Source organism: Phasianus colchicus, chromosome 1, assembly GCF_987193195.1.
Source record: "Phasianus colchicus chromosome 1, bPhaCol1.hap1.1, whole genome shotgun sequence".
Lineage (NCBI taxonomy): Eukaryota > Metazoa > Chordata > Aves > Galliformes > Phasianidae > Phasianus > Phasianus colchicus.
In genome coordinates, this window is record NC_143436.1 from 155,673,309 (window position 1) to 155,688,169 (window position 14,861).

The 14,861-nt window shown below is 42.0% G+C and overlaps 2 protein-coding genes across 3 annotated transcripts; one reads left to right on the forward strand and one right to left on the reverse strand.

Annotated features, from left to right (window-relative positions):
* Window positions 1-1,074: 1,074 nt before the first annotated feature.
* Window positions 1,075-5,806, forward strand: LOC116238965 (glutamine amidotransferase-like class 1 domain-containing protein 3, mitochondrial). Of its 2 annotated transcripts, none has more exons than XM_031608959.2 (4): window positions 1,075-1,289; window positions 2,261-2,432; window positions 4,069-4,273; window positions 5,513-5,806. In XM_031608959.2, the coding sequence occupies exons 1-4, from the start codon at window positions 1,182-1,184 to the stop codon at window positions 5,703-5,705; spliced, it is 678 nt and encodes a 225-aa protein (XP_031464819.1). In that variant the 5' UTR covers window positions 1,075-1,181; the 3' UTR covers window positions 5,706-5,806. The 2 variants fall into 2 exon arrangements, with proteins under 2 accessions (XP_031464819.1, XP_089986698.1); XM_090130572.1 differs by lacking the exon at window positions 1,075-1,289 and adding an exon at window positions 1,350-2,159 and having other exon boundaries at window positions 2,237-2,432.
* Window positions 5,807-5,903: 97 nt separating this feature from the next.
* Window positions 5,904-14,516, reverse strand: ACOD1 (aconitate decarboxylase 1). Its single transcript, XM_031608852.2, has 5 exons — window positions 13,095-14,516; window positions 11,756-11,917; window positions 10,595-10,684; window positions 9,167-9,372; window positions 5,904-8,371 (listed from the first exon to the last, which is right to left on the reverse strand). Exons 1-5 carry the CDS (start codon window positions 13,104-13,106, stop codon window positions 7,405-7,407), a joined length of 1,437 nt encoding a protein of 478 aa, XP_031464712.1. The 5' UTR covers window positions 13,107-14,516; the 3' UTR covers window positions 5,904-7,404.
* Between the last annotated feature and the right edge of the window lie 345 nt (window positions 14,517-14,861).

Sequence of the window (14,861 nt, forward strand, 5' to 3'; positions counted from 1 at the left end):
TCTCCCATATAACTAATGATAGGATAGAGAGAATGGCCTCAAGTTTCACTGGGGAAAGTTCAGGTTGGATGTAAGAGAAGATTTCTTCTATGAAAGAGTGGTCAAGCAATGGAAAAGGCATAGGGAAGAGGTGAGGTCATTGTTCCTTGAAGTGTTCAAGAAATGTATAGCTGTGGCACTGAAGGGCACAGTCAGTGGGCATGGTGGGGCAGGCGAGGTTAGATTTTGTGATCTTATAGGTCTTTTCCAACCTTAATGATTATATGATGCAAAGCTAGGGCCTCACTGAGCCTTTTCCAGGTCTTCCAGGGAGCAGAACTACTTTCAGGCAACCAGGGGAAATGCATCTTTTAGAACAGCTACAAAAATCCACAGGATGCATCTTCTCTGCTTTGGCTGGGTGGATGCTCCTCTGTGTAAGCAGGCCAGAAGAGAAGTGAAACAGACAAGCCTGCTCCTTTGAAAACCAAAGAACACCTAGACTTTCCACATATCCTGCTGATTCGTAAACCCTACCCCAGCTACATCTTGCAGGCAGAGGAGGTAGAATCATATCACAGAATCATAGAACGGCTTGGGTTGAAAAGGACCACAATGATCATCGAGTTTCAACCCCCCTGCTATGTCGCCAACCTGCAGGGTCACCAACCAGCAGACCAGGCTGCCCAGAGCCACATCCAGCCTGGCCTTGAATGCCTCTAGGGATGGGGCATCCACAACCTCCTTGGCCAACCAGTGTGTCACCACCCTCTGAGTGAAAAACTGCCTCCTAATATATAACCTAAACTTCCCCTCTCTCAGTTTAAAACCATTCCCCCTTGTCCTACCACTATCCAACCAAGTAAACAGCCGTTCGGCCTCGGCCTCCTGTTTATACACTCCCTTCAAGTATTGGAAGGGTGAGCGTAACACACGTACAAGACGGAAGGACCAGACTCCGGACGCTGAGGGAGAACTGACGCGGCACCACAAAATGGAGGCCGGGGCAGCACAGGCGCACTGGAAACGCGCTGTGAGGGGACCCCCTCCACGCCTCCGCCGTGCCTCGGGGGCGGTGCTGCCCCGCCCCAGCCCCGCAGTGCTGCAGCCCTTCCCCCTCTCCCCAACCTCCCTGTAGGCTGCGGCGTTGGGCGCTGCCGCCGCCTTGCGGCTGGCTGCCACCGTCTGTCTCGGACGCCGCCATGGGCAAGCGGGTGGCTGTGGTGCTGGCCGGCTGTGGCGTCTTCGACGGCAGCGAGATTCATGAGGCCTCGGCCGCGCTGGTGCACCTCAGCCGCGGCGGCGCTGAGGTAGGAGCGCGGCCGCCCCCCGACGCGGCCCTTTCCGCCTCAGGCGGCTGCGGGCGAGCGGTGCCCGGGGAGGGCCCTCCTTGGCGGGGAGACCTGGGCACGGAGCAGGGGGTGGTCCGTAGTCGTCCCCAGGTCAGGGTTCGGCTTTCGAATGGCTTTTGGTACTTTTTAGGTAGCTCAGACCCCTCTGAGAAGTTGGGAGCAGGATGTAGCGCGGCGCAGTAGACCTGTCTGTGGCTTCTCGTGACAGCAAGTGGTGGCTGTCTGTCTGCGAGGAGCCACAGCCAGTGGTCTGCTGCTGCGAGCACACAAAGCCCCGTGTTTAGCATGACTTCACCTCCCTGAAATTGACTACATCAGCAACACTGAGATGTCTTTAAAGCAAGTATCAAAACACATGTGAGAACAGCCCCTGTGCCAGCCTTCTTCTGTGTTTTTAATGAGGTTTTTCAATTTGGTACCTAACCAACATGTGTGCTTCCATGTTTTGTTTTTTACTTCCTGCTACTGGGAAAGTGAGTCATGTCTGTGTTAGAAATGCTTCTAAAGTTTGCATTTTTCTCTACTAAACTTTTTTTCTTTTTACATCTGTTTTAGCGCTCTGAACCCGTAAGAGCTAGGAGCAGCCTTCCTGTAGGCTCTGCTGTGCATCCAGGCTTGCAGTGGTACCAATCACAGTGCTCTATTTGTCCTTGAGGTTACCTACAATCCCCACCAAAATGAGTAGTGTTGGCCAAAGAGTGCACTCCCTATCAAAAAGCTTTAGGAATAGGATGGGGAGAATTGCTCGGTTTATCCACACTGATACATCATCTGAGCGTTCACTTAATGCAACAGATCCACCCCGTGAAATCCATGCATCATGATGAGGTGCTTTTGAAATAAAAGATCGTTTCATTAAGTGACATTTGTTGTCACAATGTTAAGACTTCTGTTTGTACACACAGAATTGCATCATTTCTTTGTTCCAGGTGAAGATATTTGCCCCCAATATCGAGCAAAGGGATGTTGTCAATCATCTAAAAGGAAGCCCAGCAGATGAGAAGAGAAATGTGTTAGTTGAAAGTGCCAGGCTGGCAAGGGGAAACATTCAGGATTTGGCTGATCTGAAAGTAGGTGAATTTGATGCAGTTATTTTCCCTGGTAAGTGCATTTACAATAAAATAATTTGTGATTCTTCAATTGCAAAGAACTTAGAAAAGAATTAATTAAATTCATGATTTAATAAATCATACTCTTGAATTTGAGAGGTATGTGGATTTTGTCTTTGTATTTTTGATGATGAGAAAGTATTCTAGCAAGCTCTCATGGGCTGATACGTCATCTTGGGGATGGACTCGAAGGTCCTTATGGGTCTTTTCCAACTCAGGATATTCTATGATTCTGTGATACAGTTCATTAATTTAAAATGCCACAGTATTCTTTATACATCACACTATTCCTTATTTCTGAAGATTGTCAAGCCTTTGGTACCTACTTGCAGATGAGCTGGGAAGTAAGGAATGAAGAAACTAAAGCATAATGAGGAAACCGACTCGCTCAAAATCACTTTCCAGAATATCCATAACTTTGTTAAATGTTGTCTTTACAACTGTGCCTAAGTTCTGACTGAAATAGTTACACTGCCTTCTGTAGTGAGGCCGGCAGAGGGAGTGCATGGATAGCACTGGGAAGTCACTTCCCCAGCTATAATGGATCAGTGACATCAGGAGCAGAGAGCTGAGAGTAGACACTAGCAAATATTTTCCACATTAATTTCATGTTGTATTATAACCTAGGCTCAGGGGAGCTGGGGAGTTGCAGCAATAACTGTTACAGGCAGATAAGCGCTATTAAGTTTGAAAATTAAAACCTCACTTCAGAGATTCTAGATAACATTCAGAAGAGGACAAGGGGGTTGGAGGGAAAGTACAAATATTAAAAATGCAAAACTTCTTCCTGTTGTCCCTTGAAATTCTTCTGGAAAACAGTGTTTGTTTATTGTAGGAAAGTTGATGCTGTGCATGTTATGCATGAGGAACCAAATATAATGGATGGTTACCCTTTGTGTGGTTATTCTGATAGCTCTAAATCTAGCAAATTGTGCTGCAGTCTAGCAAGTTTGTGCTGAAAATATAATCCGTACAGTTAGATGATGGCTAAATGCAGGTAATGGTTTGTTATAACTAACTTTCAGAAACATTATTTTTAATAGGAAATTATTGTTCACAAGTGTCATATTTCAGAATATCACACATTAAAAATACTTTTTTATGAATGATGTTCTGTTCTTATTGTGTTAACTTTGTTTTATTTTCTTTAACTTCTGAGAGAATTCTAGAAATGGGAAGGTCTCCTGTAATAAGTACTGAGCTAAACCTGGTGACTTAAATTACTGTGGAAGGGCAAACCACTGTTTGCATTAATTCTGCATTCTGTGCTCGCCAACAATAAATCACTGTTGGTCTTTCCTCTGATCCCTCTCTTGGTCATTGAGGGGTGCATATGGTGCAGTTTTTCCAGTGTCTAGCAAACAAATCTGTGATGTGTGGTTTCTCTGTTTCTCACTGCAGAAATATGAAGCTTTCTGGCCTGTGGAAAGTACATGGTATAAAAAAATCTGCAGCTAAACTTTTAAAATTATAAACCCGTTATGTTTCATATACCCAAGAGCTTTTAGTATGGGAACTTGAAGGTCCTATGTATGCTTTGAGAACATTGTAAAAAGGAGAAGTCCTTCTGGTGTTGAATTTAATGGCTTTTAACAGTGCCTTGTATTTGAGTGTTTGTTTGTTTCGAGGTGGATTTGGTGTGGCAAAGAACCTGTGTTCCTGGGCTGTAGATGGCAAGAACTGCACCGTCAACGAACATGTGAACTCCACTCTCCGAGCTTTCCACAGTGCTAAAAAGCCCATTGGGTTGTGCTGTATATCACCTGTCCTGGCAGCTAAAGTCTTTCCTGGTTGTGAGGTCACAGTCGGCCAAGATAAAAACATAGATGGAAGGTAAGAAGGAAACGGATGGAATTAATTTGTGTGGGAATTAAGATTAGAAAGTGGCCAGTCTTCTGTGCAAAGGGCTGAGGCTTCTGAAGTCAGTAACTTCAATAATTATTCCTTAGTAGCATTTTGCTCGTTTTAAACTTCTACTTGTGTAGCAATTGTTGATGCACCTCTTATGGCAGGTGCACTTCTTATGCATTACAGAATTGGGACAGTTCATCCCTGAATTCAGAAATACATTAGTTTGTGTTTTTTACCTATGATAGCAACATCCACTCTACAATTAAAGAAAATATGAAAAATAGAACCCTATCTTTTGCTTAAACCATCTGTCCGCAAGCCACCGAAGGCTCAGGCTCCTGCACAGACTTTACTGTTCAGTGTGGGTGCTAATGAGTTGCTGCAGGTATTGTTTGTCAGTTCTGAAAGTGGCTGAACAGAGGGATCTTTTTTCTTCCTCCTCCACCTTTTGCTGCACTCATGGTAACCAAGTGACAGATTGTAGTTCATGTTAAGAAAGTAAATTCTGTATCTTACTCGAATACCTCCAAAGACTGTGATTCACTTTACAAATGTATAAGCAAAGGATAGATACCTGTCCAGGTGGCATTCAAAAACTTGATAATTGGAGTGGCCACTTAAACTGTGCCTGTGGGATTTTATCTACTTGGGGATTTTCAGTGAAGTTTTTCTGGTGGCAGTTTAGGAGAAACAAGTGAGAACCATGGCAGAAGTTGGTGCTACTTTAAAGACTGTTAAGTCCTGATAAGAAATTCCATTCAGAAATTTTATCAGCAGTGATGGTTGGGGATTGCATTTATCTTCCCGTTCCTGCCTTGTCTCCAGAAAATCAAACTCACTGCAGAATCCCAGAGGAAGACTTTATATGGAGGTGCTGGAAAAGGTCTAATGTGTCTGCAGGTTCATCTAGCATCTCAGAAAATATTACGGATCAGTTATTGCTGTACTTAATATCACATTATAAACACACTGAAAGACTGTTAAACAGAGTTGTACCTTGTGGCATGTCGTGACTGCATCTCAGCTGTTTTCAAAGATATTGGATCAGTTGCTGTGGGGAATGGAGATGATCTGACAGTGGAAGTCTGTTTTAGTCTCTTGTCATGGTCAGCTGTAAAACCACTTAAATATTCTTGTTGTTCTCTCATTCAAGTTAACATTGGCACAACTTTATGGCTGTATATCTCTTTTTATGGTTATTGCAATCTTTTTTATTTACAGATTTCCTGATGCTGAAACTGCATCTGCTATAGCAGAGCTTGGATGTAAGCACATTTGCAAAGATGTCAGTGAATCCCATGTGGATAAAGCCAATAAAATAGTTACTACCTGTGCTTTCATGTGCAAGGCTCCTCTGCATGAGATCTTCGATGGAATTGGAACAATGGTAGAGGAGGTCCTGAAACTTGCCTGATGGGGAGTGTACAGACTTCTGTGAGGAAATCAATTTAGCAAAGCATAAACATTTAGCTACTTTTGATGGTATTAATAAAATAATGCAGCTATCAAACTTCACAGTTCTTGGTGTTTTTGGTGTTTTTTTTTTTTTTCTTAACCTGTAATTCATTAAATAGTTACTGCCAAATTTATCCTATTTGTTTACCTTTAACATAGAAAACATTCATTGGAACTGTGTTTATTATTTTATTTTTATGAATCCAAATGTATTCAGTTGTGGTAAGGTAATACAGACACTTTCCTCATCCAGTGGGGTTTAATCACAACACTATTCATTGTCAGTAACTTATATTTGACATTACCCAGGTATAATTACAGATGACATGGCTGGAAATGTCTGTGTGTCTCAATGTGTATCTTCGGCATAGACCAGTAATTCAGTTTTGCTTTCTAATCAAAAGGGATAAAGAAAAGAAAAAAGTTGTTTTTTGATAAACTAACTTTATAAACCAAGAGTCAGAGGCTTAAGTACAGATTAATACTTTGCATGTGGAAAATAATAAAATAATAATAAATGAAATAATTTAAGGTTCATTTACTAAAATTAGTTTTATTTTGTGATGTTAGTTTTTGTACATACATTTTATACATTTTAAGACAAGTGGCAAGACTTCAGAGAACGGTTTTGGTTGTCAAGTTAAGGTGACTGTTCCTAAGGACACTTGGTGGTCTCAACATGTGAAGTGTTTTGATACATACAGCTCTCAGTCTATAGTAACTAATGTACTGTAGCCCATGCTTTGCAATGTTTGCAGTAATCTGAAGATCGCATCCTGATCAGTGCGGAATGGTTATGAAAGCAAGAAAGACATATACAGCATAAACTCAGCATGGCAGAAACAGTTTTTGTTTAACTTTCAAACATTCAGCAAGAGTGTGGTATATCTTTTAACAGGACTACAGTCACATTTATGCAATCAGAAAATATAGGACTATCATAACCTAGCTCATCTTAAAATGTTTCTTGCCTACCAAATATAAAAAGCCCGCAGCCTAAGCACATATTTCCTTAAAAGTGTCTTTGGCTGCTGTTGGGGAAAATGGGGCTGAATTTCCTCTCAAGCCAGTGCCTTGTAATTGAAGTGGGAACACAGCAGTAATAAACCCATACTATGAAGCAGCCAGAAGATGGGACTGGGAAATAATGCTTTTAGGTCTAGGACCATAGGATTGTCCCTCTTGCTCTGCAAGCTGGTTCCAGAATGCCAGTCTCCAAAGCTAAGCGTGATGTCTTTTGGAGTGTTAAGTGCTGTTACTGAGTTTACTGTATTTCTTTTAGCACACACACCAAAGTTCTGGCATAGCAGTTGGCCTCTTCAAGAAGGTTGTATAATTAAATGTACAGCAATACATATGTAAAGGCTTCTATTTTCTGTCCTCATAGTGGTGTTTCTCACAGTAGCATTTCCATGAATTTGTATTTCCTTCATGAAGTGATTAAGTAGAAGCAGAACATACAGACTTTTTTTATCAGAAGAGGAAGGAATTTTTTTTTTGTGCAGCATGCTGGGATTGCTCTACCTTTAGCGTTATAAACATATAAAGATAGCTGAAGTAATTTTCAGCCCTTCTGACTGAACTATGCATGCTCTCTCTAAATTATTTACTTGGTGCTTTGGTCATTAAATAAGAGCTTTTCCTGAATTTTGTTTGCTTTATGAGTTGGAATGTTTTAAGTGCAGCTTCTCTGGAAGTACTCTAGCTGACTGTCCTGACAAAAACATGTTTAATACAGAACAGTCCTCTACTTTTTCTAGATTGTACACAGTCTCTAGAATGCCTTCTATGGCTTCTGCAGGAAGGACTTCAGAAGCATTGGACTGAAATTTTTTCTCCACGTCTTGCTTTGTCAGAGGTTTCCTCCAGTGTCCATAGAACGTGTTGCAGCGGTCACTAATTGCATTGCCATCCCGAAGCACAATAGTCACTTCGCAATAAAGACTCTCAAAGCTGGGTTTGTTATCAGAAGGGTGCTCTAGCTGTGTTTTGCAGAGGAGCTTCTGTAAGGCTGGCCGGTGAATGTTCTCACTGGTAAAGGACTGGATGGACATGCTGCCATCCAGCAAAGCAGAGCAGGCAACAAACTGAAAGGAGTGTCGAGCTTCATGTTCTGAATTAGGGTTGGGTCTGTTCACGTATTTGACCTCTGGGACTTTTACAATAACTTTCTCAATTTTATCAAGGATAAGCAATATGTCACTGTTCTCAACAAGCTTCCTCCTTACAGAAGATGCTGCATCAGCCACCCAGTGCGTTCCAAGATGAGCAGGAAAGCGTTTGATGGCTACGTCTTGCTGGTCCAACAGCCAGGGATAGGACTGCAAGGTTGGCAGAGTCTGTGGGTTGTAATCTGTATAAAAGGCACCTATCCCTGACTCCATGTCCAAGATCTGATTGTTTCCTTGAAGACCCTGTGATGCTAAACAAGCCGCTTCCAGTCCATGCTTGGCAGCATTGCCAATGTGCAGGGGCTTTGTTTGAGTTGCTGCATTAGCTAGTGGGGAACCTGCATAGGAAGCAGCAATAGCCAAGGCGTTTTTACATTTCATCTGGTTAAGAGCTAGCAGTTTTGCACAAGCTGCTGCACTCCCCATTGTACCAACTACTGTTGGTGGGTGAAACCTGAAAAAAACAAAATCTCTTCATTACTATAGTTCAGAAAGTTACTCAGATTCATTATACACTCAAGCTTCAATTTCCCTTTACTGGTGTGGATTGGACTGTAAGAAACATGCATTCAAATTTCACCCATAGTCCTAATGGAAGAAATTTTTGCTTTTCTCCAGGAACAAGTTAAACTGGAATAACACCTGTTTTAATAGAGGCCTCCCCAGAAAGCAACTGAAAAGCTAGAATTGCTTATCATTCAGGGCATACAGAACACAGTAATGGCAAAAGTGTAATAGTTTTTAGTTGTCTGAAAATTATACATACTGGAGGATGCATGTTTTGTTATTCTGAACCAGTTTTGCAAAACCAGAAGGAAAATGCACAAGACAGCAAGAAGACATCTAGTCTATCCTGTGCTTCATGAGTATTTCCTAAACACACCCTGTCTCCTTTGGCTCTGCTCTGAACTCAGTACAGTTGACTCCATTATGCAAGGGAGTTGTGGTTGTCCTTGTCCCCAAGAGCTTGAGACCTGCGCTATTCAGTGTTGCCCTTTTGCTGTTGATCTAGTTGATAGAGAGATCAACAGTTTTTTGTAAGCTGATAGATGCTCTTAAAAAGAAATCTATTCGCCAAGCAGTGAGGAGTCATGTAAACATTTATATTTAAGATTCACTTGAAGTTTTCCTAAATTGCTGAACAAAGAACAGAAAATACAATTACCCATGCCATTTGTATTTTAATTGGCATTTAACTAAAAATATTAACATTTCCACTCAACTTACAACTAGAAGTATTTTTACATACCTTTTGGGAATATTCCTGGCTTCACTGGAAAAGCGTAACAACCTGCCTTGCACCTCAATTCCCACATTGAAAGCTAAGAGCAGGTCAAGACCTGAGATCTTTTTCTTCTGAGGAAAGGCCTCAGACAGAGCCATCACAGCAGGGAGCACGGCCCCAGATGGGTGCGTGGCAGGATGCCATGTGTCATCAAAATCCATTGAGTGCACCTAACAAAAAGAGAAGCCATGATTTGTCATCAGAATTAAACTCTGACTGGGCAAGATTGGTTCAGTCAAATGAAAATACTATAGCTGGTGTAAAAAAGGCTGAAGAACTAGATTTTCCTTAATCTAAGAAAGCAAAAATTAAAAATGTCTTTCTTCTAAGTCCTTTGGTCCCACTATCACTCAACATGACATGTAAATACAATATAAAGCTTGTCTCAATGGTGTGTAATTGTAACTCTATTTGCACTGGTCTAAAATCAGTTTGGCAATGATCCTTCTTTTCTACAATGTGCTTTTTGCTAGTTTAATTACATGGTACAATAAAAGCAGCAGTTCTAGGTCCACTGGTGAGTTTTCACTTCCCTCATAACAGTATATAAACACGATTAAATTACTTCCCCTGCTCTACAACTGATGATGGTATTAGGGCTTAGACCCTTAAAACTATAGCAGCCTAAGTCCAAGAAAGCTATGGTCTTAAAACTGGAAAGAGCTACCTAGCCCTTATGAGTATCTAGTGATGCCTTCTCTTTCCTATACCCAGAGCCCAGCATTAGACATTCCCAGAAGTCCCAAGGAACAGAGAGCATCAGGAACAGTATTTTTAATAACACCTCAAAATCTGAACTTTCACATCTATTCACTCATGTCTTCCTTCAGAGATGTGTGAGCTGGAAAGGTGTCAGTGCTCCCCTATGCTCAGATCTTGCCCTGTAATGCTGGGCATACACACTTCTGTCAAACTCTGTGTCAGGCTGCTGAGGAATGCCTTCTGGATAAACAGAGGAAAACACAATCCCTGCCTTGAAGAATCCTGATGCCAGCTGTGTGTATGTATGTATGTGTATGTCTATATCTGTGTTTTCCTGCAACTGTACTTAGCCAGCTGGAGTAAAATCTGGTGAAATTCATGAGAGCTAGAGCATCTCTTTGTTACACAGTTGCCATAGCCAGTCTGCAAGAAGCTATAGAGTTCTGACCTACAAAATCAGTCCCAAGTCTCAGATTAAAGCTAAGGGGTGCAGATATTTATTATACATTGAGCTTGGTCTAAATTAGGAAGAAAGTTGAAGCACGTCAGGAGAACAGTGTAATGAAATTTTGTAGGAGGCTTCAGGAACAAGAAAAAAAGTAAACTAAGTTTTTAGGAGCATTCTGTTCTTTGGAGTGAAAATGCAATCAATTAGTGTGATTTAAGAGCAAGTAAAAGAGCATCCCTTACAGCCACTCCATTCACAAAAGCTGCATACAGAGGAGGCAGTCGGAAATCCAAGTGGCCCCAGATGGTGCTGGATATATCCGAGCTGTAGATCTGGAACAAATTGACATCAATTAATTCAAAACACTGAACCGAAAGATAAATGTGCGCTGAGATCAAATCCTACCCGCTTGAGACTCAACTGTTTCCTTTCATAGGAAAAATATGATTCTATTGGAAAGTGTGAAAAGAAAGTCTGTTTTCTGCTGACTCCTGTCAGGGGGCAGACCAACACGATGGACCTAACCATTCAGGACCTTCACAAAATCTCTGGCCATTGGTGTTCCTCCTCACCACTCATTGGCATTTCCTCAGAGTTATCATCATTTTGTTGGGGAAAATCTCCAGGTAAAGGTTATGTTTTTCAATGTCTTAGTAGGCTGTGGGTAAATGAAATATGACCTCCTGATGCTAGTACTCCCATGCTTTAAATGGCACTGTTCCTGTCTTTTTGATGTGCAGATCTTTTTGCTAACAAAGAGCTCTTTATGAAATTAAATAAAAGGGCTAACTAGAACAGATTGGGAATGGGGATATCTGTGCAAGGAACCTTACTGGCACAGAGTGTTCTGTAGCCCAAGTCCAGCTAGCCAGGTATTACCAGTAAAACAGAAAGCTAAACTCCCCCTTACTGATATGGGCCTATGTTGGATAGGTTCTCCTTGAGGTCAAGTATTCCTTTAATTTAAGCAGAACAGGACTGGGGGAGAAACATGACCAATGTACCTCAGATAGCAGTTATGTTTCATGGACTGGAAATAACCTGATACTAATTTTTCACCCATGTAACCATTCTTCATGCTGGAAAGTCCAGTGCTAAGTAACGTTTCCTATGCTGATGCTTTTAATGAAATCTCATAGGTGAAAGGACGGGATTCGTAATTGTGTTCTGCTTGTGTCTGGCAGTCTTAGCATACTGTCTGTTACACAGACCTTTGCCCATCCATAGTTAGAAGTAACTCCAGCAATATAGTTTCCCTATCTCCAATGGGAAGAACACTATGTCTCTATTTCCATCTCCAAAAGAATTTCACTGCCATTGCAAAGTATTCCCTTACAGCCTATATTTTCCATTGCTTCTCCTAGGTAAACCTTAGCGTATGCTATGAATACTAAACCTCTTACCTTGCTGTACTGTTTGACTTTCTGGCAGACCTCGGTGCTGGTACCCAGAAGTCCTACTCCAAGGGTATCCAGAATCATTCGCTTGCTTCTCTGAATGACCACATCTGTCAGGTGGTTTTTATTCAAACCATGAATCACGTTGGCAAAGTTCCCTGTAATCGTCTGAGAGAGGAAAAAAAAATATTAAATGTCCTTCTTTCTTTTTTCTTTCAGTCTAGGGTTAGCTGGCCATTTTTATCATCCTGTCCCTGCTTACATGAATTGCATCAGCAAAATCTGAATTCTTCCCTTTTTTATTCCCAGAAATGCTATGTTGTTATTTATATGTTGGTTTCACTTTCTTTGGTGTCTTCATCTGTTTTCTATTTCTGCTGCTTCCTCTATAAGCCCCTGAGGCTGAGTTCTGCGGGTGATGTAACTTTGCAAGATGCATGTATATACATGTATATTTGTGTGTATACACATAAACACACACATAGGTGCATTACATATAAAGAAGCACAAACAAAAGCTACCTGGTTTCTATAGCACCTTTTCATTGAAACTGAAATCAGCGAGAATGTGGCAGTTCAGGCCAGCGCAGCCACTAGCACTTAAGGCAGCAAGATTTAACTTCCCTGAGAAGCAGAATCCCTATCCCAAGTTTTGCTGAGCTTGGGGTTAAGGGGGAGATGGGACATGGCAGACCTATCTTGCACTTGCCTGCTTCCACTGAACTCCAGATAAGCTACAGTTCCAGCTTTTCTCCAAAGCAAAATCACAGACTCAAAGAATTGTTGGAGTCAGAAGGGACTTTCAAAGGTCATCTAGTCCAACTCCCCTGCAATGAACAGAGACACCTACAGCGCCATCAGCTTGCTCAGAACCCCATCCAGCCTAACCTTGAATGTCTCCAGGGACATGGCATCCACCCCCTCTCTGGACAACCTGTCCCACTGCTCTTATTTTTAAAAAACTTCTTATCTTCAGTCAAAATCTCCCCTCTTTTAGTTTGAAACCATTTCCCCTTGTCCTATTGCCACAGACCCTGCTGAAGAGTCTGTCCCCATGGGACAACAACCTGATGAAGCTGTAGATTTCCCTGTTTGCTTCAGGAGAGTTGGACTGGGTGACCTTTAAGGGTGCCCTCCAATTCAAATGATTCTGTGATTATTTCAGCTGGGTTCTCAGTGAGCTCTGCACGAAAGCATTAAGACCACCTCAAGGAGTGCAGGACACTTAAAGCAGGTGAACCATGTATCCCGCAGCATGATGCACAGCCGCTGATACATGTACAAGTGAGGATACAAATACTTAAACAGAAAAGTTCATCTTACATCACAAAGAAACAAGACAGTACCTTTGCCCACATCTTGGAGGGATGCTGTCTGGTCCCCAGGGAAAAGCAGAGAATGAATGACAGCCAGGGAGCAAGGGAAATCTCTCCTTCACTACTTATATATGCACGTTTTCAGTGGGGGGAGGCAGACTAAGCCTGTTCTCTTCTTCATCTTGTCCCACCCATTTCCTCCTCTGCCTAGAAATGTTCCTTTTTCTTCATTTTCAACTTTTCTCTGACTAACTGTGCTATAAACTGCTGGCACATGTGCAATACCAGTCACATTCACATATCATTTGTAAACAAACAGATGTGATATTTCATTACCATATATTGATTCAAGTGCCTTACATTTGGGAGCATGGAGATGAGGAAAAAGCTGTGGCACCTCCTGGATTAGGGAACAAAGTAGCAAATCTTTTCAGAGTTGCAGTCTTGCACTTCAGTACCTAAAACTTGCTTAGAGGAGCATCAGTCTTTCGAGTTCAACCTCAAATCCTTTTGTAAAGCTTTCTCCAACTCCTGAGTGCTCTCAGATAGAGAAAAGCATGGATCTATGGATGAAATTTAACACTGATTTGAGTGTAAAGGGATAGGTCTGTTCTGGCTTGCACCCCATTGCTCCTCCTGTCCCTGGATATGTAGTTCTCCCTGTGTCAGCGGTGAAGCTCAACAGACTCATTTTGGAATCCAGTCTCTCACCTAAGCCGGTCCAGGGATTCTCAGTTGTCAGGCAAAACTGTTTAATTGCCTCAGAAGTGCAAAATGCAGCACAAGCAGGAGAGAGGAGTAGGGCTAGAAGTATTCCATGAGATCTGGGAAGGGCACAGGCATGTAAGAAGAGATGGAAAGAGATTGGTTGTTAGCCAGCTCCAGCTGATATCTGCCTGTTCTGCCTGAGCCTAACTCTGGTTAACATCTTACCTGAGGCTGAAAATTGCAGTGGGTGACAAAGTGCCAGAAGTGATAGAAACAGCATCGTGTGTTTTCCTGGATCTATCCAAAGAGCTTGGGGCCCAAGGCTCCAAAAACCTGTCCCTACAGACATTACTGACTAATGTACATCATGTGTGGAAATATATCTGGCCTTGATATTGGACTATAAAAATCTATTGAGCTAATGAGATTCCTTATGTTGACAAGGTTGGCAACAATCAGAAAGGTTAACAGGAATGAATGCTATGTGACAAGAAAGAAAAGATTTTCTTACTTTCCCCTTTTGTTCTCCCACTATACTCTTCCTTTTTGGAAAATAGAGATAGCAAAATGGCAGATCTGTAGAATCACTTGTCAGTGACCTCTGGAGGCCATCTGCTCTAACACCTTCCTCAGGGCTAACCAGAGCAGAGTGCCCAGGGCTTTGACCACCGAGAATATATTAAATAAAAGATATTCAAATCCGTCCTCTTTCAGTCATCTTTTCCTTTACTTTTTAGATTTAATTTATAGTCCCATTCTGTTTCTCATATTCCTTCTCCTCCTTTGAGAAAGAGTGAGACTGAAGTGAATTTTTAGTATCTCCTTGGTCCATTGATGCTACTAATTGTATTTGGGAATTTTCCTAACAATTTGGACCTTTTGCACTTCCCCTGACAATTCCAGAGAGGGAACTGTGAACACAGCTGAACAGATGAAAAAATGAGAAAACTGTGCCACAACATAACTCCTGAGCACACTGATTTATTACTCTGATCACTAAAGCCCACAGTCAGAGTGGAGCATAAAAGGCTCATAACTCTCTCAGCCTCTGGAAGGACAGTGCAGTGCCAGCGTGTAGGACCACATCCT